Below are 24,287 nucleotides of genomic sequence, written 5' to 3'. Positions count from 1 at the left end.
ATGTAAATTTATGTATGCACATGTGCATGCTTGTATTTAAAAGGCCTTCATGTTTTTGTTTATTTCTCTCTTAGGACCTTGTCTTTTTGAGCAAAAGTTTTTTTCTTCTCGGTTGACTGAATTCTGTTTTCTTCATTAATAGCTATTGCAACAGAAGCTACTCTGGGTTCTTTAAGAAAAAATGTAATTTAGAGACTTAGAAATCTCGTGTGGAAAAAAAAATTTTTTAAGTGCACTGTAAAAGCATCACATGGTCTAGCCTCAGAATAATTCTCCCTTTTTGAAAACCTCTTTCCTTTATAAATTACTCAGGTTATTTCTTTTTGTAGCATGAGAATGGGCTAATACATGTCTTTCTAGGAGTTTGTCTGTAAACTGGTTTATTGGTGTACAGTTTTTCTTTATGAAAGGTTACTAATAATGTCCCCACTTTCATTTCTGCTTTTAGTTTTACGTGTTTTATTTTTCTTAGTATGGCTACAGATTTGTCAATTTGGTCTTTCTTTTTAAAGAACTAACTTTTGACTTCTTTCATTATCTCTCTTATTTTTCTATTCTGTATTTTATTTGTCTGCACTCTAATCTTAATTTCCTTCCTTCTGCTCACATTGGGTTTAGTTTGTCCTTTTTTTATTTCCTTAAGGTGTTATGTTAGATTGCTCATTTGAGATCTTTTTTATTTTTTAAATTTAGCTCACTAACTCTTATCTTTATTGTTATTGACACCGTTAAACCAACAGTTGCAGAAGTATGCCGCTAGTTTGTGGTTACAAGAGTGTATGTAATTTTTTTTTAATTGTAACATGTGTAAAATTTACCATTTTAAATATTTTTTTAAATGTACAATGCAGTAGCATTAAGTGGACTGACATTGTTGTACAATCATCATCACTGTTTATCTCCAGAACTTTTTTGTCATCCCAATCTGTAATTCTATACCACCAAATAAAAACTTCCCATTCTACACTCTCTCCAGGCCCTGACAACCACTCTTCTGCTTTCTGTCTCTACAAATTTGTCTCTTTTAGGAATTCATCTAAATGGAATCATTTGATATTTGACTTTTTGTGTCTGACTTATTTCACTTAGTGTAATATTATAAAGGTTCACCTACATTGTAGCATCAAATTTCATTCCTTTTCAAGGCTGAATAGTATTTCTTCACATATATATACCAGATTTTGTTTATCTATTCATCCATCAATGGACACTGGGTTATATCCACCTTTTGGCTATTGTGAATAACGCAGCTGTGAACACTGTTGTACAAATATCTATCCTAGTTTCTGCTTTCTTTTGGGAATCTACCTAGAAGCAGAATTTCTAGGCCATATGGCAACTGTACGTTATATTTTGAGGACCTGCCACACTGTTTTCAACATTTTACATTCCCAAACACAATGCATAAGGGTTCCAATTTCTCCACATCTCTGACAACATTTATAATTTGCTCTTTTGATAACTGCCATCCTAATGGATGTGAAGGGATATTAATTTGCATTTCCTTAATGAGTAGTTATGTTGAGCATCTTCTGATGTGCTTACTGGCCATCTGTATGTCCTCTTTGGAGAAATGTCTATTCAGGTCCTTTGCTAATTTTTTTTTTTGTTTTTGTTTTTTGAGATGAAATTTCTCTTGTTGCCCAGGCTGGAGAGCAATGCGCGATCTCGGCTCACTGCAGCCTCCACCTCCTGGGTTCAAGCAATTTGCCTGCCTTACCCTCTCAAGTAGCTGGGAATACAGGCATCCACTACCATGCATGGCTAAGTTTTTGTATTTTTTTTTTTTTTTTTTGAGACAGAGTTTCACTCTGTCACCCAGGCTGAAGTGCAGTGGTGGCGTGATCTCGGCTCACCGCAACCTCTGCCTTCCAGGTTCAAACAATTCTCTGCCTCAGCTTCCCAAGTAGCTGGGATTGCAGGCGCCCACCACCATGCCAACTAATTTTTTGTATTTTTAGTAGAGATGACGTTTCACCATGTTGGCTAGGCTTGTCTTGAACTCCTGGCCTTAGGTGATCCATCCACCTCAGCCTCCCAAAGTGCTGGGATTACAGGCATGAGCCGCCATGCCCAGCCCCTGTGCTAATTTTTATTGGGTTGTATTTTGGTGGTTGAGTTGTAGGAGTGCTTTATATATTCTGGACAGTAGACAGTTATCAGATATATGATTTGCAAATATTTTCTCCCATTCTCTGTTGCCTTTTCATTGCATCTTTTGATGCACAAAAATTGGAAATTTTGATGAAATTCAATTTATCTATTTTTCTTTTGTTGCCTGTGCTTCTGTTGTCATATTCAAAAAAATCATTGCCAAATACAATGTCGTGAAGCTTTCGCCTTATGTTTTCTTCTGAGACTTTTATAGTAAGTAAACCTAAAAGAAAAGGCTGAAGAATCAGTTGGAAGTAGTTAAGCTAGACAAAAACCTAAACCAAAGCACTAATTCTGGGGGAAAAAAGGAATAGTCACAGTAAAGAAGGTAGATAAATTTATTGCCACTTGAAAACTAAATATAACTCAGATGAGTCAGACAAAAAAAAATCATAGACATTACAATTATTATTATTTGACCAGGTCTGTCTTTTGATGATTTCTCTGACAGGCACTTCTGCAACAAATTTGTATAATTTGATATAAATATTATGTGATTATTCTTAAAGGCCAAGCAATGGGCATTTATGATGGCTAATCATAAATACACAATAATATATATTACATAATATATATTAATTGATAGACTGCATTTTTTTCTTTGAGCTTATACACTGTTTTAGAAAATGTCTACCTTTTATAAATATCAAGTTGGATATTCTTGTCTGTTGCATTTGCTAAATAAGAGTCAATAGTTAAGAATCTGTTTCTTTTATATATGTCAGATTATGTCCATTCCGAATACAGAATCCCCTGCATAAAATGAGCATGTTTTGCTGAAGTACCTGTTAATTTGGCTCTAAAATTTTTTTTATTATATAGCATTTATTTTTAAAAGATTAATCCCTTCATCCATTTCTGCAAGGGTTTTTTGTAGCTCAAAAAATTACCATAAAGGGAAAGAAAGTTCTCCAGCTTCCTACTACAATTACTTTAGAGTTGGGGTCAGAAAACTTTTTCTGTAAAGGATCTGCTGCATCTATTCAACTTTGCAGTTGTAATGCAAAAGCAACAGACAATGGCAAATGAATGGGTGTGGCCATATTTGACCCAAGGTTGTAGTTTGCCTACCTTTGCTTTAGTGCATCTAAATAAACACTGTTCATATAAAATATCCAGCAAGATAAACAATAATTTAGTGCTTAAAAGAGAGTTGCAGAATTTTTTTCTTTTGGAGTCTTTTAGGAAAAGTATCATGTATTGCTTGGAAAGTATTCTCTATTTTAAATATATCTATATAGTTTCTTTCTTTACTTACCCTGAGATATTTATTAAGAAAGGGTAATCTGGAGTCTAGTACATAAAACATCTTTGGGTGTATACGGTTTGTAAATAGGAAGTGATACTACTTCTAGCATTGTAAGAACCCCAGTTCCCAAATAATAATGACTCTTGGGTAATAAGTACCTTAGCATGCCTCCAACATATTGACTGTTAAAGGGCAATCAGTTCTCCCTGGCAGTGATTGCAGCAGTTGAAAGTTATGTTTTCGTATCTAGTATAGGGATGAAATCGTCCAATATTTTTCTTTGTAGCAAGTAAGGTGGTTGGTGAAGACTCAAAAAATGGATTATCTGGTGAACTCTCTGTACAGGTAACTGGATCTAAAATTCTTAGAACCTAAGGAAAATAAGATATAATGTCAGAAGTATGCAATATAGATAGTAAAAGCCTATGATTTCATTGATATATACCTACCTATAAAGTTACGCTTCATTAATATGTAACTTATAAAAACTGAATGACGAATCTGATTGAAAAGACAACTTCCTTTCTTAAGCTATAAATTTAACAATGATGTCTAATTACTAGATTATCTAGGTTACATATATTTTTAAATGATGACATTAATGTTTCACAGATATTGGTAGGAAAGCAGGAAAACATAGAAGAAAATGAGGTTATATCATTAAGTGATGTCAGTCTTTTTATATGTCAATTATATCATTAAGTGATGTCAATTTTTTTTTTCCTTAACCAAAATGGACTTACTACTTCCCCTCTTCAATCTTTCATTCAACTGCTCAGAATCAAGATTTCCATATTTTTCAGGCTAAAATACAGAAACCTTTCTGTTCATATTAGTGTGTCAGTCTCCTGCTCCTGAATTCCCTTAGCATTTTCTCTCTCTCTCTAAAGACCTGTAATGTAATAACATCTTTATAGTATTTGAGAACTTATTTTCTCTTCTAAATTTGTAAACAATGTTAAGGCAAGCCCTTCATCTTTGCTTATCCTCTAGCACCAAACCAAATTCCATAAAAATAGAAGGATCCATTCTTCTATGGAAATGATATTTCAAAATCCTTGATAACTTTTCATTTATAGTATCAATGGCTTTTCATTTCTCTTTTTCTAATTTATATGCAGTATTTTATGATTACAGCCATGTTTTTGTTTCCTGGATTCCACAACACAATGCTCTCCTAATTCTTCTTCTCCTCTGATTTTTCCTAATCTGTCTCCTTTACTGGGACCCAAAACAGGAACTCTTGAGCTGAAAAAAGTTCTCCAGTTAAGGGCAGGGATGACGTGCCTGGCTCACAGCTCTCGATTCTCATGTTCATATTTTCCTAATCATCACCACATGATGTGTTTGGGTTATGGTACAAAGGTAGCAAGCACTGCAATTGGAAAGAATTGTGAAATGAATCGGGAAAAGTGCTTTCTCTCTTTCTTATATAAGCCTTGTTCAAAGCAGCTTTCTGGAATGGCTGGTGATGCCTGTTTCCCTAGCAGTCATGTGGTCCTGCAGATTTTTTTTTCCCTTCTAAGTTACCACCAAACCCAAAGAGCCATCACTACTCTAAGAATGTCCTGGCATTATTTAAGAGCCATCAACTTACTTTAGCACCTCTATTTTTCAACTAGACTGCTTTTTCAATTTAGTTTTTGAGATCCTTCTATTTTTATGGAATTTGGTTTGGTGCTAGAGGATAAGCAAAGATGAAGGGCTTACCTTAACGTTGTTTATAAATTTAGAAGAGAAAATAAGTTCTCAAATACTATAAAGATGTTATTACATTACAGGTCTTTAGAGAGAGAGAGAGAAACAAAATGCTAAGGGAATTCAGGAGCAGGAGACTGACACACTAATATGAACAGAAAGGTTTCTGTATTTTAGCCTGAAAGTGATGGGGAAGGATTTTATGCAGGGTGCCTTTCAGAGAGATCATTCTATACACAGTATGGGGGATGGAGGAAGCAGTATGCATAAGCAGACATAAGAAGAACAGAAAAAGGGAGGTTATTGTAATAATCTAGCTAAGAAATGATGGCACCTTGAAGCAATGGGACTGAAAAGTTTAAGAGACACTAAGGAAGAAGGGCTGTCAGTTTTGTTAAATAGGAGAATGTGGTGGATAAAAGACTAGGAGAAGAAGGGGATCTAAATCAAGCCCTGAGGATACCTAACATGGTATAGTGAAATAAAATGGATGGATAAAAGAGAAAAGCCTGTACGGTATAAGATTATATAAACCTAGGAAAGAGTATTTCAAGAAAGAGGGAGTGGTCAACTATACCAAATGCTACTGGCAGCAACTAAGTAGGCAGTGACACAATTTCCCAACAAAGAGAATGGAAAAGGAGAAACAAAGTTTTGGATAAAAATGATTAATTTTAGGTACTGACTCATTCAGTAAGTAGCTGAGCACTTACTATGTGCAAAGGATTATGCTAGACCTTGAGGAAACATAGAAACACAAAGTGCCCAGCCCTTTAGGAGTTTACAGTTTGGGAGAGGGATGGAAAATCAAACTATTATAATTTAATATGGTAAAGGGCAGTTATAAGTGCAAAGTACAACGGAAGGCTGGAGAAGGAACACTTCAGATTGCCAGCAAGATTCAGAGAAGGCAGGTTCTTAAAGGTGGTATAGAGGTTGGGCAACAAAAGAAGTGCGGAGAAGGCAGTCTAGACAAGAAAAAGTATGTACAGAGGCATGAGATACAATGGCCTATGTGCATCATGAAAAGTGGTTAAACCCTGCTGGAATGTGAAGTGCAGTGGGTAGTGACACTTGGGAAATGATTCTTAGGAAGGGGAGATGGAAAAAAGATTATAAAAAGCCTTCTATACAGTATGAATGAATTCTGATTCAATAATGAGGGAGACTGGGAGCTGTTTGATGACTGAACTGGCCTTCTGAAATAACTCTCTGGCAGTAGTGGGTGGGCAGGAGCAGCTAAGAAGCAGGGCAGGGTATCAGTGAGGGGGCAACTGCAGTGGGCTAGGCTGGAAGTCAGGTGTTTGAACTTGAGAGGGGATAAATTAGAAAAAAACTGGTAAGATCTATAAAATCAACAGGACTAGGGGAATGAAGGAAATAGTAAAAATGATAGCTACCATTTATTGAGAAATTACAATATGTTGGAAACTGCTACAGGCTTTATATGTGTTTTTTATGGAAATCTGAAAACAGCACTATAGAGTAGGTATAATTCATCAAGACAGGGAGTACAGGAAAAGGAGGAGATTTTTAGGGGAGGGGGGCTGTACAAATGCAAAAGCAAGGAGAAAAGAGGTTCTATTTTTAGTCATCTGTGGAACAAGTAGATGGAAATGCCTGGCTGGATATAAATCTCTCAGACTCAGAAAAAAGTCTGAGACGGAAGAGGCACAAGCATAAAGCTATGGTAACAGAATAACACCAAGAGAATACAGAAAGTATGTTATGTTAAGAAAGCTCAAGAGGGGTCACAGGAAGAGGATGCCCCTCCCCCTCAAAAACTTAGAAACAATGGTCACAAAAGTAGTGAATCATTGCAAGAGTATGGTGTTTAGGAAATGAAGGGATTTTTGAAAAGGGGAAAACAGATTCCTGTGAAACATCAACATCTAAAGGAGGAAAAATGTCTATGAAGAAGAGTTCAGAGAGGGCAAGAAAGAGTGATGTTACAAAGGTCAAGGGAGTTTCAAGGAAGGAATGCTCCATACAGTATAATATGATAGTAAATGTTCATGACCTTTTTAAGAGTACTTACTGAGAATAGTGGGGCAGGAAGTCTACAGATTTAAGTGATGGTAGTAATTGAGGAATGGATGGTGTGTAAGTACAAACATGTATGGACAACTTGTCCAAGATTCTTGGATGTGAAGGGAAGATGATAAAGCCATATCCAGAGATCTTACAATAGAGGGAAGATTTTTCTTTTTTAGATGAATGATGCTTGGACATGTTCTTAAGCCAAAAGGAAAGAGCCAACACAGAGAAAGAATAACTGTTGAGGGGGAAGCCAGAGCCTAGAGGGGAGGTATGCTTAGGAGAAGAGGAAAGACACCTTTTCCTCTCAGAGAAATGTATGCTGCCATACAGATAGGCTTCTAGATATCAAATGAGACCTTCAGGCAGTTTTCTGCCTCTGTCCCCTTTTTCTTCTGTGGATTAGGAAGGAAAGTCATCTGCTGAATGTGAGGCAGTATTTGACGGGTACTGAAACAAAAAGGTAAACAGCTGAACTGACACAGGACTGGGGTTTTCAGCGTACTCAGAGAGGAAGATAAGGCAGTAAGGCACTTATGAATAGAGTCTAGGCAAGCTACAGCCGGACGAGAAACTAGAAGAGTGAGCTGATGAGATACAGAAAAACATACAGGGAGTGAGGGGAATAAAAACAATTATGTGATCAAAGATGTGTTCACATCCAGAGAGTCAGAATGAAGAATCAAGAGTTGGAAAGAAAACAAGTTGAGATCACAGATCACAGAGAGAGAGAGAGAGATGTTCAGTTGAAGATTTTAATAGTGTAAAAGTTACGGCGACTGGCGGTGACCCAGGATGGGGACATGGGAGCTGTAGTGAAGGTGAACTTGGTTGTTGTCACAGAAATGTGAGATAAGTATTTGACAAGCCAGCTGCATGGACCCTGAATTCATCCACGACTATGCTATCTGTTCTGTAGTACTTGATACATTTCCATCTATATGTGGGAATTAAGTAATTTCTTAGATCAGAAGTAATCTAATCTATTAATATACTCATTTAATCTACTACATTAAAAATTCTACGCAGTGGTTTTTATATCAAAATGAACTCAGGAAAAGGATTATCAGTGACTCAATAGCTAAAACATAGGACCTCTTTCAAAACAATTACTTTTTTTGTCCTTAAAAATAGAATAGTAGTGTTAGAAAATATTAAAGTTCAGAAGAGGAAATAATTTCCACCAAGATAACACACTCAATAGCATGAGTGGTTTAGATACCACATTTCCTAATTCCTAATGCCAAACACTTTCCATGATAATATGTCACCTTTCAGTAAGAGGACAGTCTTAGAAGTTCCAGACATCACACAAGAGAAAATATTTTACCGTTTCAGCCATTTTCTCAGCTGGAGTGCTGCAGAATTCAACTGTTGATGGAATCTTTTTTTGATTGTTAATGCCAACATTTCCCAGAAGATGAGAATTTACTGCTTTTGCCAACTTGTGATTTGTTAATGCTAGCTCTGCTGTGCTGTGGGGTTGTACACGAGGGGAGTAAGTTTGCTCTCTTCCCCATTGCAAAGAGACTAAGAGCTCCTCCAATAATCTGCATAGAACACACATGAACACTGGACATTAGTAAGAGAGCAAAATGTAAAAACTAATAATAGTAAATAAGTAATAAAAATATTTCTGAAATTATATAACGTCTTTCTCTGATCCCTTTCTCTCTCAGAGTTCCATAAATTTGGATGTCTTAGTCAAGTAAGTTAGACTACAGAAAGCATATGTTAATCTACTAGGTTGTTGCCTGAAAATCATTTAACAAATAGTACTTTTTTTCGTTCTCACCTTTTAGTATAGGAACTACTTACATAATTTGTGAAACTATGGAGATATTCATACAGTTTTTCTTTTTTGGTGAGTTACATTAATTGATTCTTGAATGCTAAATCAATCTACAATTCCTGGGATTCACTTTACTTGGTCATAATGTATAAAACTTTTTATGTATTGTTGGATTTGACTCACTAAAATTCTGTTAAGGATTTTTGCATTTATGTCAATTAGAGATATTAGTTGGTGGTTTTTGGCTTGATATCTGGTATCAAGATAATGCTGGCCTCATGAAATGAGTTGGAAATTGTTTCCTTCTCTTCTATTTTCTAGAATAATTTTTGTAAATTTGGTTTTATGTCTTCCTTAGATATTTACTAGCATTCATCAGTGAATCCATCTAGACCTGGAATTTCCTTTACTGGAAAATATTTAATTTTTAACTATAAATTATTATATTTGCTTTAATAGGTTAGGGCTATTCAGGTTATCTATTTGTTCTTGAGTAACCTTTGGTAGTTTGTTTTTTATGGAGTTTGTCCATTTCATCTAAATTACTGAATTTATTGACATGGATTTGTTCATAACATTTCTGTATTATCTTTTTTATGTGTATAGAGTCTATATTGTACCCCCCCTTCATTCCTGATACTGGTAATGTATATCTTCTCTTTTTTTCCTGATTAAACTGGCTAGAGGTTTCTTGTGTTTTCTTTCTTCTAGTGTCCCCTATAATTTGCTCTTTGACACTTACTGATTCTATCTGTAATAAATCAACTACATAAAAATGCAAAAGGCTTTTAAGGAAGACCATCAATTTTGATAGTTCTGGAGTATATGGACATGAAAACAAGCTCTAACACTGCAGAAAGTCTTCAAAAAGATCTCCTTCCACAGGAGAGACAGGTACACTCCTTGGCTTCTACCAAAAACTGTACGACTACAACTATAACCAGCAATTGCTTTTAAATCCAGAGAATCCTTCTAATACAGACATAACTAATTATTTCCCCAATTAAGAATGTGAAAAGCATGCCTTCTATTTTTTTAGTCCTCCTCCTCCCAGAGCATCTATTTTAAAATGCTACTAAAAGTATATGCTCAGTAAGTTATCAAATGTAGACATACCAAAAACAAAAACAAACAAACAAACACAAAAGTACAATAACGTAATTTGCAGGAGAAAGCAGAAGAGTTCAGAACGTAAACAAGTGCCATACTTCTGGGTAGCTATCATTTCTTGACGAAACTGTTCCCGTTCACTTAGGAGATCTTGTATAGCCCCGTGTGCATCACGGTTTTGACGCTGTAAAACTGCTCTTGAGTTGGTTAACTCATCTGCCATTACCCTGAAAAAGATTAAAATCTTACATATAAATTTGCTGACAATAATACAGTGTAAAAAATTGAATATACTACTTTGTGACTGTCACTTTCAGAAGCTAACAAAGATTTAACATAGTATAGTTACTTCACAGTTTTTAAATTTTGACTAAAGAACACTAAAAATGTTTATGAGCTTAGAGTTCATTAAAGGGATTCAGTTAAAATATTCATTGAGACAATGACAAAGGCGAAAGTTATTCAACTTTCCTATGTAATGACTTGTGGAATACATCTCAATCTTACTCTAGATTGAGCAAAATTTGAAAGAAAAAATTATTACATGTTTTTAAACACAGAAAAACTTAAAAAGGCACACAAAACTAAATTATCTTCTTACACTCAATTACCTCTTTGCCCTCAGAAAAATACTGATATAAAAAGACTTATATAAAGTCTTTCCTCATGCCCAGCATCCCTATCCTTCTTTTATATGCAGCCAACAAGGTTTTTTTACACTTCTCAAAAAAAAAATTTATGTATGTTTCAACATATACATATGTGTTAAAAATAAATTTATCCATTTTATTTACAAAAAGAGATACTGAATACATACTTTTCTAAATCTTAGTTTTTCATTTAATAATTTGTCTTACAGACTTTTCCATATTAGCACATATAGAGCTATCTCATTCCCTTTTTTCAAAAATTAGCTTCATGTTTTCTACTGATTGGATACACAAAATTTTATTTAACCAATTTTCTATTGATGCAATTGAAGCAAATGTTTGAGTATGGTTAATCAGCTGAAAAATTTAAAATTAAAATTTCAGTCTGAGACTGCAGTTACTACCAAATTCCTCAAAATGAAAACAATTTTGACAATAGAAGATTACATCAATTAAAATACCAATAAAATTGTATTTAATTTTTATTTAAAAATTTAATGAAATGTTACTATTGGTGTTGATCAGGATGTTAAAAAGTTGCATATTGCAGTAATTTGTATAATAGATGCATGATTTGCTTCTTAAAAAATGTTCAATAAGAATCAACTCAATTAACTTTCATTCTAAGTGAATAAATAGTTCATCTTTCCAAATAGCATAATGAACTAGCACAATTAGGAGATAAATGAAAGACTGTTAAGAGAGTGAACAACTGCTAGAAAGTGTCAGAGATATTAAGACATGAAAAAAACATTTTCCTAAAAATGTATTCATCACAATCAATGGTTCTTCAAATACACCCTGTAAACCTATGGTTGTTTTGTGAGAAATCTCCAGATGATTCAATTTAAATCAACAGTTATTAAACATACTCTGTAAAGTATTTTGCTAAGTACCAGAAATACACAGATGGATAACATCCAGATCTTGTTATCCGGTAACTGTAAATTGAGGCAGGGAGGGGATAAACAGACAAAGAATCATACTATATAGCAGAGTTTCCCAACCACCAGTGTGTCGAGAGGCCTGGATGAGGACCCTGGCGTTTTCCCCGCCATATGAGAGTAGCCTCATCCAGTATGTCACAAAAATGTTATAATTTTCCATTTGTGCATGGAAAGAAAAAGGTCGGGAAGCTTTATTATATAGTTAAAAGAACTATGAGAAGAGAGCATTTAGAATGAATAATATTATCTTAGGGAGTTCAAATATTTGAATGGGGAAAAATAGTTCGGCTTTTTGTGATTTTAATGTTTACTAGACGTCTGAATTTACAGTTTTGTTTTGGTCTTAAACATTGTATTTTTACTATACAGTAAACTAGAACTCGGGAATAAGGGATGATCCTCATATCACTTCTCCATTTAGGAAGACTGTGTAACTATCCAGAGGAGAGAGAGTCCACATCTTAAATGAAGTACTTTGATGACCTTAGTCAGAAATTTTCACACTGCAATCTACTTTCTTGTGTTATAGATCAAAGACCTGACGGAGCAAAACCTAGGAAATGAAATACTATTTGCTGTAGAAAATACCTGCTTGCAAGGAATTTACTTCGCCATACATCACACTGTATTGACATACGTTCTAACTGTTCAGAAAGCTGAGCTGTATTTCGACCTAGGGCTTCATTTTCTAAAATAAGCTGATTTTTCTCACGGGCTAGACGTTCAAAGTGATACTGAAGATCATCCCCAACAGAAGCCACCAGTAACTTTTTTAACTCACGATTTACCTAGAAGAGAACATAATCAATACAACAAGCTCAAAGTAATATCACTAACTTTAATGTAACAAAATTAACAAAAAGAGACTGTATTTCTGTGTAATTTTGGACCTCCGTGACTTAAAGCCTCTATCAAAAAGTAAAATTAAATATTTAAGTTCTATATGATATACAAACCATATCTCTCTACTACTCTCTATACATCTATATCCACAGTCCATGTGGTAATAAACTGAGCTTCTTGTAATAAGAGTAAAAGTCATTATGAAAATAACAAATAGTTCCAGTCAACACTTAAAGGAAAAAAAATTAAAACAAAATCAATACATTTTGATAAAAAATATGACTTAGAATGTCTTATGTTTTTTATTCAACATGTATAAGTTAGTCTATTGCATCCTAAGAAATTACTTTTAAAAGATAAAGCTAAGGAAGTAATCCAGTATGTTTCTAAGTATGTTCTTTATATCATTATTGAAAACAGCAAAAAATTAAAACAGATATCCAGTAATGGGTATTGGTATATGGTATAGCTATTGAAGAACACTGTTGTTATTAATAATGACATTGTAATAGAATATTCTGTGACATGGCAGAACATTAATAACTGAAAAAAGTGGGTTATAACACTAAGCAAACTCAATGTATATGGTTATGCAGGTATAGCTGGATGAAATGATTCAGGTGGCACTATTTTCATTGTGTTTTTCTGTATTTTCTAAAATTTTTACAACATAAATTTGTACTACATTTTGTAATGAGAAACTAGTTATTTAAAAATTATTTGGATAAAAACCACTAACCATGGTCTCACTTATAAAGAAGACTTGTATCTAGCCAAAAGATGTATGGTCTAATAGAGAAACAAGGGAAGGGGCAAGGCAATTTTTACTAAGATGCAAGATTAAAGCAACACACTTAAGCAGTACGGATTTTTTTCATTTACAAGGAAGACACAGCAAGTTATACCACCATTCTCTTTATTCCAAGTATCCTGTATACACAGGCAAAAATACTTTGAAATTTATGGATCCTTAAAACAAGGACTGCTGGTCAATTACTACGCCTGACTTGGTCAATTTTTGGTCTGGCAGTTTATAATTGTAACCTACTTTTATAACTTATTGGTGGTCTTGTCCAAAGCACCTCACACCTCCATCTTCAATGAGGTTTAGAGTATAAGTTCCCAACATAAAGTATCTCTAGAGAACTGAGAGAGAATAAGAAATTTAAGAGGAAGCGTTTTAGAGTCATGACAAGCTAGGATAAATGACATTCCCATAAAGAAATGTAGTTTTCTAACATGCAGATTTAAAAGGTCCAGATGTAAAGAATAGTACTCATTTTATCAATTAAGGCTGTTCTTACCTCTGTCTGTACACGGAGCTGGTTTGAAAGACCTTCTTTGTCCTGTAGTAACCTTCTTTCAGAATTCTTGAGCTTTTCTAATACATTCTTTACTTCTGAGAGTTCCTTATTAGGTTCTATAACTCCCTCTGACTGACCAAGGAATTCTCCTTTATGATGTCCCAGAGACTTAACCTTTGTGTTTTTGTTGGGGATATCATGAGTTATAGCAGCTTTGGGAACTAATATTCTTACAGCTTCAACTTCCATTGCTTTTTCAGTGAGCATTTTCCCTAGCTGAAGAACTCCTGGGCTCTCTGATGGAACTGCTTTCTTCCATGGACTCTGAAGACTATGATGCTTTCTAGATTGGACTCCAGAGGTAACTTCAACAGATTTAGGTGGCTCCTCAGTTTCCATTCCATCTCCTGCTCCTCGGATTGGGGATGAAGTAAGGGTGACTAACAAAAAGGAAACAAAACAGAAACTTACCAAGAAGAAATGCCAAGAAAATGCTAAGAAATTTTCTAAGCAAGAAATTGCTAAGAAAATGCTAAACCCTATATTCAAAATTACTCGCACTAAAAAGAATGCAAAAAAAAAGAAAAATTCAGAGAAAAAGTAATTTTCAAAACAATCGTGTATCAACAAAAGGTACATGTTTAAACTTTCCTTCAGTAGACCAGAGATTTGGAATCAGAGTATTTGGTTCTGACTTTTACTTCCTAGTATAACCCCAGGTAAATAATTTAATCTTCCATGAATCTCTATTTCCTAATTTGCAAACTGGAGATGATAACAACTTTGCTATAGAATTTTGGTAAGAAAAATGTAATAAGATCAAATGCTTGGCATACTGTAGACACTCAATAATGTTAGTTAAAAATAAATGTTAGCTATATATATATGCACATTTGAAACCATCTACATCATAAGAGATTCACCTGTTTTTGTGAACTCTTGGAGAAAGAGGAAGCAACATATATGTTACACTGAAAAATGTATGAAGATTCAATCCTATTCTTAGGCCTAACAGTTTATGCCCTGCTTACAGAAGTGAAACTATACTGAATTGTCAGATTAAACATCCTTATACCTCACTTTCACCGCATCATACCCAAATTATTTTATTGTTCTCTCATTCCATCCAGTGGCTTTCAATTTGAGTGCACTGTATTCCCAATAAAATGCACTGTATTCCCAATAAAGTGCCTTGCATGTAGTATTCATATATATATGTTTTATACATATATATGTTATAAACAAATGAATGATAACAAGGGGAGGAACAAAAGAGGAGCACACAGATCAGTGACAATGATTAGAACGATGAACTTTGACTGGTCACGGGCAGCAAACATGGTGCTGGGTACCTAATGTAGGGTAGACATTCTATCAAGACCACTATGCTTAAGAAATTTACTACCTAATTTAGGGGACAGGACATACATATAAAAAGATAAAATGTATTACAGGATAATATATAATAAGTGTGCAATAAGTGGTATAAAAATATTTCAATATAAATTTTATGTCTATGGAAACATTAAGGACAATCATGAACTACTGACTGGTCTTCAGTGAATTCATCACTGTCCAACCAAACCATATATATATATGTAATAAGATCAAATGCGTGGCATACTGTAGACACTCTCTCTCTCTCTATGTGTGTGTGTGTGTATATATGTGTGTGTGTGTGTAATACTATCTCCTAAAACAAAGACTTAAAACAGAATTCCTTTTACACTTGTAATAAATTTTGTAAGCTTAACATATTTTTTATTTTATGGCTAGAATATAAGTTAATACGGCATTTACTTTCTTATTATTCTACTGTTGAATATTTAGACTCTTTCAAATTTTTCACTATAATAAATAAGACTTTATTGAACACTTTTATACCTACATATTTTTCTTAACTTCTGAATTATTTTTTCAAATAAATTCCCAAGCATAAAATCAGTGGGTTTGTTGAAGATCTATATGGCTGAAATGCCTTCCAAAATCACTCTACCAGTGTAATCTGTGGATCTATGCCTAATGTCCTTACTATTTATTTATTTGCATGTTCAATGCCTATGATTTGTATAGTACTTAAAAATAAATAGAATACATGTAAACTGTTTAGAATGGTATTTGACACAGTAAGCACTCATTAAATGTTAGGTCCTATTGCTTTTATTATTATTTATATAAATTCCTAATAAACTTTGGATGTTGATATGGAGAGAAATTTAATTTATTTAATGCCATAAAATATAATTCTGACTTTCATTCTGTTATGTAAATCCTAAAGTTATATTGCTAGACTATAGGACTATTTATTCAATTAACAGATTTACTTTTTTCAAATTTTTCCCGTGTAGAAATGTTCTGGGAATCTTGAGTTATGTTAATTAGACAGGAGGTGGAAACATATCTGAGGTATAGTTAATATGTTCTATTTTGCAAAACATTTTACATTAGAATAAAATAGTTTCATTTCTATATGAAATGTAAGTGAAGTTTAAACACCCCTTGGGCCTTGGGACTGACTCTACTTTTAAAAAGGTAAACAAAGGGGTACTTCAGAAAGTGAAATAAACGCCTAACATGGTGGGTTTGGTAAATTAGTTAATACAAAGTATGGTAGCACTCACAAAGAGAATTTCCACTGAATCATTTAAAAATAGCTCACTGCAGCCTTGACCTCCTGGGCTCAGGTGATCCTCCCACCTCAGCCTCCCAAGTAGCTGGGACTACAGGCATGTGCCACCATGACCAAGTAATTTTTTTTTTTTTTTTTTTTGTAGGGACGGGGTTTTATCATGTTGTCCAGAATGGTCTTGAACTCCTAGGTTCAAGCAATTCTCTGGCCTCAGCCTCCTAAAGTGCTTGGATTACAGGTGTGAGCCATCACACCTAGCCACCTGTATTCTTAAAATCTGATTTTAAGTTTGTCTAAACTTAACTAACTTGTCTAATTTTGTCAATAAGACATTCTGGCATTTAAGAAGTAATGTAGAATCATGTATTAACTATAAATTAATAAAAGCCATCAACAATAAAAATACACACTAGAGCCATTGTTGAGGCCCACTGAGGCTGAGAAAATAAAAAACAGGTGTGATACTTCCATTATGGTCAAATAAGATTTCTAGGCAAGCTGTAACATTTTTGAGCTGGAATTTTAAGTAACAGAGATTCAAGAACAAATTACAAAATGATTAATGTTAAATTTAAAAGGCAAAGAATCATTAATACGTATTTAACAGGAGTCTCTTTTTGAACAAAATACCTTGTTGGGAAATCAAGAAGTTCAATCAACTTGTTTCTATTCCAATTTACTCTTAACTTTATTTAAACTGTTCCACTTACTCAAGCATTTATGAATATCAAAGATGTATTATATATTACATGACAGTTCCCTCTCAGTAATAACTATGATTCTAGCTAATGTGCATAGGTAAGCAGGCAGAAGAGCCAAGGCTTTACATTTTCTCACCTGGTAACTTTCATAATTCTGTTTTTCCTTGTGACATATGTAGAAACCTTTATTACATATGCAGTAGGCACAATCCAGGACACATTTATGAATAATTACCTTATCTCAAGTGGGAAGACAAGGACCTATGGTAACAGTTCCATAGTTATGAGTAATGCTTAAGTCAAGAAAAACATCAATCCTTATTCTTCCCCACTATTCGAAGGGAACCAACAAAACAATCCTTAAATTATTCATCATCATTACTTCCACCTGTGATCAATTATCAATGAACTAAAACATATCTAAGGTTTGCTCATTCGTATTGCCTACCAGGATTGGTGAAATGTACGGAAAGAACAAAGAAGGTCACTAGTCTAACATTCTGGAATGGGAGCTGGCAAACTTTTTCTGTAAAGGACCAGAGAGTAAATATTTTAGGCTTTGTGAACCAAAAGGTAAAACTGAGGATACCATGTAAGTATTTAATAAGAGAAAAAAAATTTATTGATGAAATTCAAACTATAACAACAATAATTGAATATAGTTTTTTGATAACATAGGTCTAATAATGGGAAGAACAGAATTTTTTAAATTCAGGATACTGTTTGGCTTAAATAGTGTTAATGTCCACTATTATCAAACTGATTGCAAATATTCTCAGGAGGCTGAAGGCCACAATTTGCCAACCCTTGCTCTAGAATATTGAGGCAAAAAAAATTTCATAGTCTGTCATTGAATAAATATTTCTCTTTTATTCATAAAACTTCAATCTATGATGAGAGGTACCTAAGTCAGCAGAATGGTTCTTTTCACTAAGGTGAAAAGAACTCTAACTCACTAGAGTCTGAGTTAAAATAACTTAAGTCCCTACTGCCATGTATTGTGTGACCTTGGACAAAGCACTTAACCTCATCCTTCTCCCATCCCTTGGTGCTTTCAGAGTAATGCAAACATGGTAGCATATATTTCAAAAATAATTTGTTTCTCTTGTAGACTAGACTGTTGGGAGCTCTTCAGGGTATGGACTGCCTCCTAATCTTTGTATCATGAACTAATAAAATGGTCCTTGTCACAGAGAAAATGAATAAATGCTTACTGAAGTTTATTAATCTGTTAATAGACTACCTAGAGTGATTCATTTTTAACATCCAAAAACTAACCCATTTAAAAACTGCTTTATTTTTTTTCCTCTACCCTAAATCATTAATTCCTAACTTGGTTATAGTCTGAAAGACTTTCCAGAACATATACAAATTCAGTTATAAAACAGTTAAAACAAATTAGGGATTCTCATGTGGTAATTTTAAATCAAGAGTCTTTTTAAATGTCACCCATATCACCCAATAAAGTTTAGTTAGCTATTATTAAATTAATAAAATAAGTTACATACAATGGACTTAAGAGTTACATCAAGATTTACTGAACTGGAATCTAAGCATTCTTCTTACCAAAGGCTCTATGGATAGAGTTCCCTGGACAAATAAGTTTGGGCAATGTTGCATACTGCATCTCTACGGAGTTTCAGTGTACATTAGTATTAAAGTTATACTATAGACTCTTAAGAGGTCCTATAGCCTCTCTTTTAATACAGCATTTCTCGAATTTATCTGCTCATGGAATATCTTTTTTACCTATTATTCTACAGAACTAGTGTTAGACTATTTTATGGAATCAAAAATATTTAAATATCTCAGACGTTCCTATTTGGTCTACTATTACTAAACTATTTGACTTCAATAGCTTTATTTTTAATTTTAATCCCACATCCAAGAAAAGCTTTGGATTTTAATTTAAGTTTCTAGTTATTACTATTTACTGTATGTTTCCTTTTCAGAAACAGCCCTAGCAGCCATGATACATCCCTCTTATGATGACAGTACTGCTCAAATGTCTTCTGAGAGGAAGTTCTGTTGCTATTACCAAACCAACTGTACTTATCTCCTGAGGCAGTTACAGGAAGTACAGACAACCGACAAATGTCAACCAAGTACACCTTTTCACAGGCCATGCAATACGAGTAACTTCTGTTCACTAACATCAGATGAAAGATTAAACAGAAATATGGCTAATAGAATTATTTTCCTTACTGGATAATTAAGATCACATAAAATCATGTTTGTTAAAGTACCTTATAACTCTAATCCTCATTAAAAACAAGTAATAATAAATATTAAAAAGTAATTTAATTTCACTGAGGACTTGCCAGTACTTTTAATGACTAATCATAATATTGTATTTAGTTTTTGCTTTTTGACAAGCACCATGTTGGTTGCTTTCACATTAATTATTTAACTGCTCTTATTTTCCATTAATCTACCGTTTATTACTTTCATTACAGTCTCTGACTTGCTTATCTAATGGTATAAAAGCCTTCTGGTGACTTATGAAATGCTGTTGCACAGCTGAATTAAATTCAATTACTTATTTAGGGGCATGATCTTTCTTCCTTGTTTCACTAAACTTATCTCAACCTGCTTTTAGAGAGGGTGTGCTGCTGTAGGTCAGCTTGCTGAAAAACTGGCATCTAGAAAACAATTTTCCATCTTTCAATGATGGTTCTAGCATGCAGAATTCACCCTATCCAAAAAATAAGCTGGGTCAGGAGAAGTTCACTATGGGACATGTTAAAATTGTTGCCTATAGCTATGTGAGGATGGCCAGTAAGCAGTATGATGGACAGTAAGGGTATGAATCATAAGGAAAGAGATCAGGGATATAGATAGATTTGCAAGTCATTTATATAGATAATTACTGAAGTCATGACAGTAGAAAAGAAACAGTGGTCAAAAGCACTGATACTTAAAAGACAAATAAGAAGGAGAGGAGGCTGAAAAAGAAACAGAGGAGATACAGCTTCAGCAGTGCTGTCCAACAGAATTTTATTCAGTGATTGAAATAGCCACTAGCCATATTTGCCTATTGACCACTTGAAGTTTGGCAAGTGTCACTGAGAAACTGAATTTTTAATTTTTAGAAAATATTAATTTAAAATCAAATAGCCACATATAATTACTGCATTGGACAGTGAAAGGCTACAGAGTAGGCTGAAAATAAAAGTGATATCATGGAAGTCATCAAAAGAAAGTATCTCAAAAGGCAGGGAATGGTCAACAGTATTACATATTAGAGAGGACAAACTATCTAGGACTAAAAAGTGACTACTGTATTTAGCAATTTAGGGGTTGAATTGTGTCCCCCAAATCTTTATATGTTGAAGTACTAACCCCCACTACCTCAGAATGAGACTTCATTTGGAAACAGGATCACTGCAGATGTAATTAGTTAAGACGAAATCATACAGGAGTAGGCTGGGTTCCTTTTTCAATATGACTGCTGTCTTTATAACAAGGGTAAATTTCGACACAGAAACATGCACACAGGGAGAACGCCACGTGAATATGAAGGCAGAGATAAGGGTGGTACGTCTACAAGACAAGGAGCACCAAAGACTGCCAGCAAGCCACTGGAAGCTAGGAGAGTGTCTCTAATGCCTTCTGAAGGAGCATAGCCTTGTTGACATTTTCATCTTGGACTTCTAGCCTCCAGAACTGAGACAATATATTTTGTTGTTCAAGCCACACAGTTTATGGTACTTTGTTACAGCAACCCCAGCAAACTAATACAACATGAAAGAGATCTTTGATACATCCTAGTTGCTTTGTCTATCTACTTAAATCTTTAAAAATGTATATTCTTATTTAAATCTTAATCTTCTAGCATATAGGGAATACAGCTGTTAAAAACTCTGTATTAACATTAAATGTTTAAGAGCAGCCACCTAATAAATTCTAATTAATGATGTTAAATTTCACTTGTACATCTAAAGTACTGAAATATAAACACTGCACTACAAAATAAACACAAAGGGATCTGAAATAACAAATGATTCCCAAGGGGGTCCATGAGATCTAGTTATCTGGCTCAAACGTTCCTTCACATCATCATAAATGTCATGTTTTAAAAAAACTATAAAAAAGCCACTTACCTCTGGTTTCTAAATTTTTAGTAGTCATTTTTTCCCCTTAACCACTGAAAATGCACTCCAAGACTTCTACTGAACAACCTAGAAATGTATGCATATGAAATAATTTAAATATCATATAAACACATTCATTGAGTACCTCTAATTTACAAGTTATGATATTTTAATTGCTTCTGTATTTAGTACGCATGCATTTAGAAAGGGAAATGTCTCTTATAGCCCATTCTCCCAGAAGGCATTGTTACGTCTACTAAAAGTCTCAAAAAAAAAAAAAATGGGGGTGGTTTACTTCTAAATATTCCGTTTCACCATCCTCACCAATACACTAAATTGTCAGAAGTGTGTCCTGAATTTTAGCCAAGCAATGGCAATGAAGTTACTGTGCTGGTTTTGTGTCATCCGTATGACAAGAGGAATTTTAAAGTAATTACTTTCTTAGGAGACATACTGACACAATTCGTATGCACACAGACACACACACATATCAAAAAGGAGCTTCTGTTTAGACGTGTAACAAACGACAAAAAATATTACTCAAGATAACATAATTCATACTTTTTTGGTAATAAAAAGTTAAAATAGTGGAGCTCCACAAGTAAAAAGAGAAACATATATTGAGCACATGCTTTCAGAAATGTACACATTGCATACAGTACAGACTCAGATTTACTAGAGAACATATAAAAGGTGATGCTACTCAAGGTGATATAAATATGACAAACTGTACACTAGATGACAACTGGTTTTACTACAAAAAAAAGATCGCTCTCAGTACTAGATACAACTCAGTTCAATTAGTGAACCCGACGACTAACTTTCTTAACAGTCACAAACTTTTCTACACTACAGTCTATTGCTCCGAAAAGAGGTATCCAAAAAACCCTTCGTAAGAGTAACGATCCCCGAAACTGCCCTTGATAGTTGCTCTGCGAAACGTACAGGCACAGCGAGTGCCTGCTGGCAAATGCCAAATGAAGGTGAGGGGGTGAAGAGGTAAGTAGGGGGAGTGAGCAGGTATGAAAGCGATAGGCCGGGAAGCGACAAGTCTGTCAACCTTTGCTGTCCCGGGAAGTCGAAACCGAAGTTCCATCCCTGTCTGAAAAAGCCTTCCCGGAACAACAATCGTTCCCTAAATCCAAAGCTACTGGCCACCAAGCTCCAGCCAGACCTCCGTCCCTTTCCAGCATCCTTAGTTATACCTGCTTGTCGTCGGATTTACCTGTAAGATTCTTATTCTCCGTATTTCAGGGGGCTTCACTTCATAGGCTCTTCGGATCGGTATCACCAGGTTAACTTCTCACAGACCTCTTCCATTCAGAAGCCGACCCGCCCAGGCCCTCCACATATCCAGGAGCTCTCTCACTTCTAACCACTTCCGATTACTCAGGGTTTCGCTTCCGGAATACGTTTCCAAAAGAGAGGGGTAAATACATTCTGCAGTGCGTTTAAACTCAAGTAACACAGAACACACACTGTAAGGCCTCCGTAAGTGGAAAGCGGACAGATGTTTACTTTAAAATAAAATACCGTACGGCAACTTTTGGAGCCCAAGCCTCAGATTCACTTAAACTTCCGGGCCAGCTGTTAAACAAACGGAAGTAAAACTGCCGGAAACAGAAAAAACGGCGTCTCGTAGCCCCAGGCGACAGCGTGGAGGGGCGGGCCTGTCGATTGGATGAACGCAGCTGAGATTACTCCCAGCCACTAAGAACGAAGAGGTGGGGCGGTGGCGTCCCACGCACCGTGCGACAGTGGGCGGTGCTCTGTTGCCTGAGTAACCGGATGATGGTGTTGGTGGTGGTGTCTTCCTGTCTCAACGATACCTATTTTCTAGTGCTGAGATCCTGAGACAATGGTGAGTGCCAGGGGATGTCAGAAGAACGGCTGTGGGGTCCTAGCTACTTAGCGTTCCAAGTCTTCGGGCGGATGGGCACTTAAAGTTGTCCTGTCTTCCGGACCTTCTCCTCATTATCTCTTTCCCCCTTCCCACGGGCTGTTACTGCAGTTTGCTCGCTCTCCGTATTTCTTACAGCACCCTGAATTCCGCTGTTGCTACTAAGTCTCTAGAGTAATGAAACAGAAAATTTAGAGTAAGGCATCGAGTCTAATAACCTGTTTTGAACAAACATTATGTGTTTTCATTGTTCATCGTGGCATTTTTCATGCTCACAGATTCACATTAACGCGCTTTATTAAGAGTATGGGGTGGTGTGTATGTGACTGTCTCAACACTGATCTGAATCTCCCTAGATCTTGGAGTCCTTTTGCTTTTCTGAGTGGCAGAGCACTGCCCCACGCCTTCACGAGGGCCATTAACAGATGTATATTGGATCAGCTCTCGTCTGTCCAGTTGATTACCTTCTAGGTCTGTGCTTGCTTTTCTTTTCTTTCTTCTTCTTCTTTTTTTCTTTCTTTTCTTTTCTTTTTTTTTTTTTTTTAACGGAAATTTCTCCTGGGATTGCTTGGAGAGCTTCTGGAATTCACTGTTTGGACTTCACCCCTGGAAATTCTGAATGAAAGGAATGGGGCTCAGTATTTGCATTTTAAATAAACCTGTAGGTGATTTTAATTCACCCACGTGTTTGAGAGTACCAGGGTTCTAGTTAATTCACTTAACTATCATATCTTTTAAGCACTTATAGATAACGGACTGGAAGATAGAAAGATCTTTAGATAGTTATAGCTATGAATTTAGAAACAGAGCCCCCACCCATCACCCCTTGTTTCTTCATACTACTCAGCAATCCTTTTGGTTACCCCAGTTTTCCCCTGCCCCATTTTCTGTAAAGACATTTTCAAACCTTCCATTTATAAACCCTGTCTTTTGCCCTCCTCATTTCTCCTTTCTAAACATGATGGAGTATAACAGGCCATTTCTTCAATCTCATGCCCCCAACCTACACACTGATCTATATTTCTGCCAAGCCTTTAGTCTTGTATTTCTAGTGTGGAGAAAGGGATATTAAAGGATAATCCATCCATCTTTGCTCTTGATCTCATTTGCTTCCATCTGTTACATTTCGCTTCCAGTTGTCTTTTTTCTTTCCTGTGCTTTCAGCCTCTTCCTCTCCAG

General features: G+C 35.1%; 2 protein-coding genes across 4 annotated transcripts in view; one reads left to right on the top strand and one right to left on the bottom strand.

Annotated features, from left to right (window-relative positions):
* Positions 1-2,474: 2,474 nt before the first annotated feature.
* Positions 2,475-22,898, bottom strand: BLZF1 (basic leucine zipper nuclear factor 1). 2 transcript variants are annotated; one of them, XM_011933422.1, is made up of 8 exons: positions 22,585-22,756; positions 22,434-22,519; positions 21,218-21,295; positions 13,785-14,224; positions 12,226-12,425; positions 10,139-10,267; positions 8,469-8,688; positions 2,475-3,774 (listed from the first exon to the last, which is right to left on the bottom strand). In XM_011933422.1, the coding sequence occupies exons 3-8, from the start codon at positions 21,243-21,245 to the stop codon at positions 3,589-3,591; spliced, it is 1,203 nt and encodes a 400-aa protein (XP_011788812.1). In that variant the 5' UTR covers positions 21,246-21,295; positions 22,434-22,519; positions 22,585-22,756; the 3' UTR covers positions 2,475-3,588. The 2 variants fall into 2 exon arrangements, with proteins under 2 accessions (XP_011788812.1, XP_011788811.1); XM_011933421.1 differs by having other exon boundaries at positions 22,434-22,898.
* Positions 22,658-24,287, top strand: part of NME7 (NME/NM23 family member 7) — a 236,397-nt gene continuing 234,767 nt past the window's right edge. The window contains exon 1 of one of the 2 annotated variants that reach the window (XM_011933423.1): positions 22,658-23,069. In XM_011933423.1, the coding sequence (XP_011788813.1) occupies positions 23,067-23,069 (3 nt within the window). In that variant the 5' untranslated portion in view covers positions 22,658-23,066. The remainder of the gene's footprint in view (positions 23,070-24,287) is intronic. The other variant, XM_011933424.1, reaches the window with a different exon arrangement.

Source organism: Colobus angolensis, unplaced genomic scaffold (genome assembly GCF_000951035.1).
Source record: "Colobus angolensis palliatus isolate OR3802 unplaced genomic scaffold, Cang.pa_1.0 Scaffold126, whole genome shotgun sequence".
NCBI classification, from domain to species: domain Eukaryota; kingdom Metazoa; phylum Chordata; class Mammalia; order Primates; family Cercopithecidae; genus Colobus; species Colobus angolensis.
Note: the sequence above shows the minus strand (reverse complement) of the source record. Positions and strands in the feature narration are given on the sequence as shown.

What these genes read in the sequence shown, in the direction of transcription:
- BLZF1 (XM_011933421.1), bottom strand. Translation starts at nt 21,245, where the DNA reads ATGACTACTAAAAATTTAGAAACCAGAG. An exon ending in TAAAAATTTAGAAACCAGAG is followed by an intron (nt 14,225 to 21,217) that starts GTAAGTGGCTTT and finishes CCTTTTTGTTAG; the next exon opens with TCACCCTTACTTCATCCCCA. An exon ending in AGTAAATTCCTTGCAAGCAG is followed by an intron (nt 10,268 to 12,225) that starts GTATTTTCTACA and finishes AATCTTTTTCAG; the next exon opens with GGTAATGGCAGATGAGTTAA.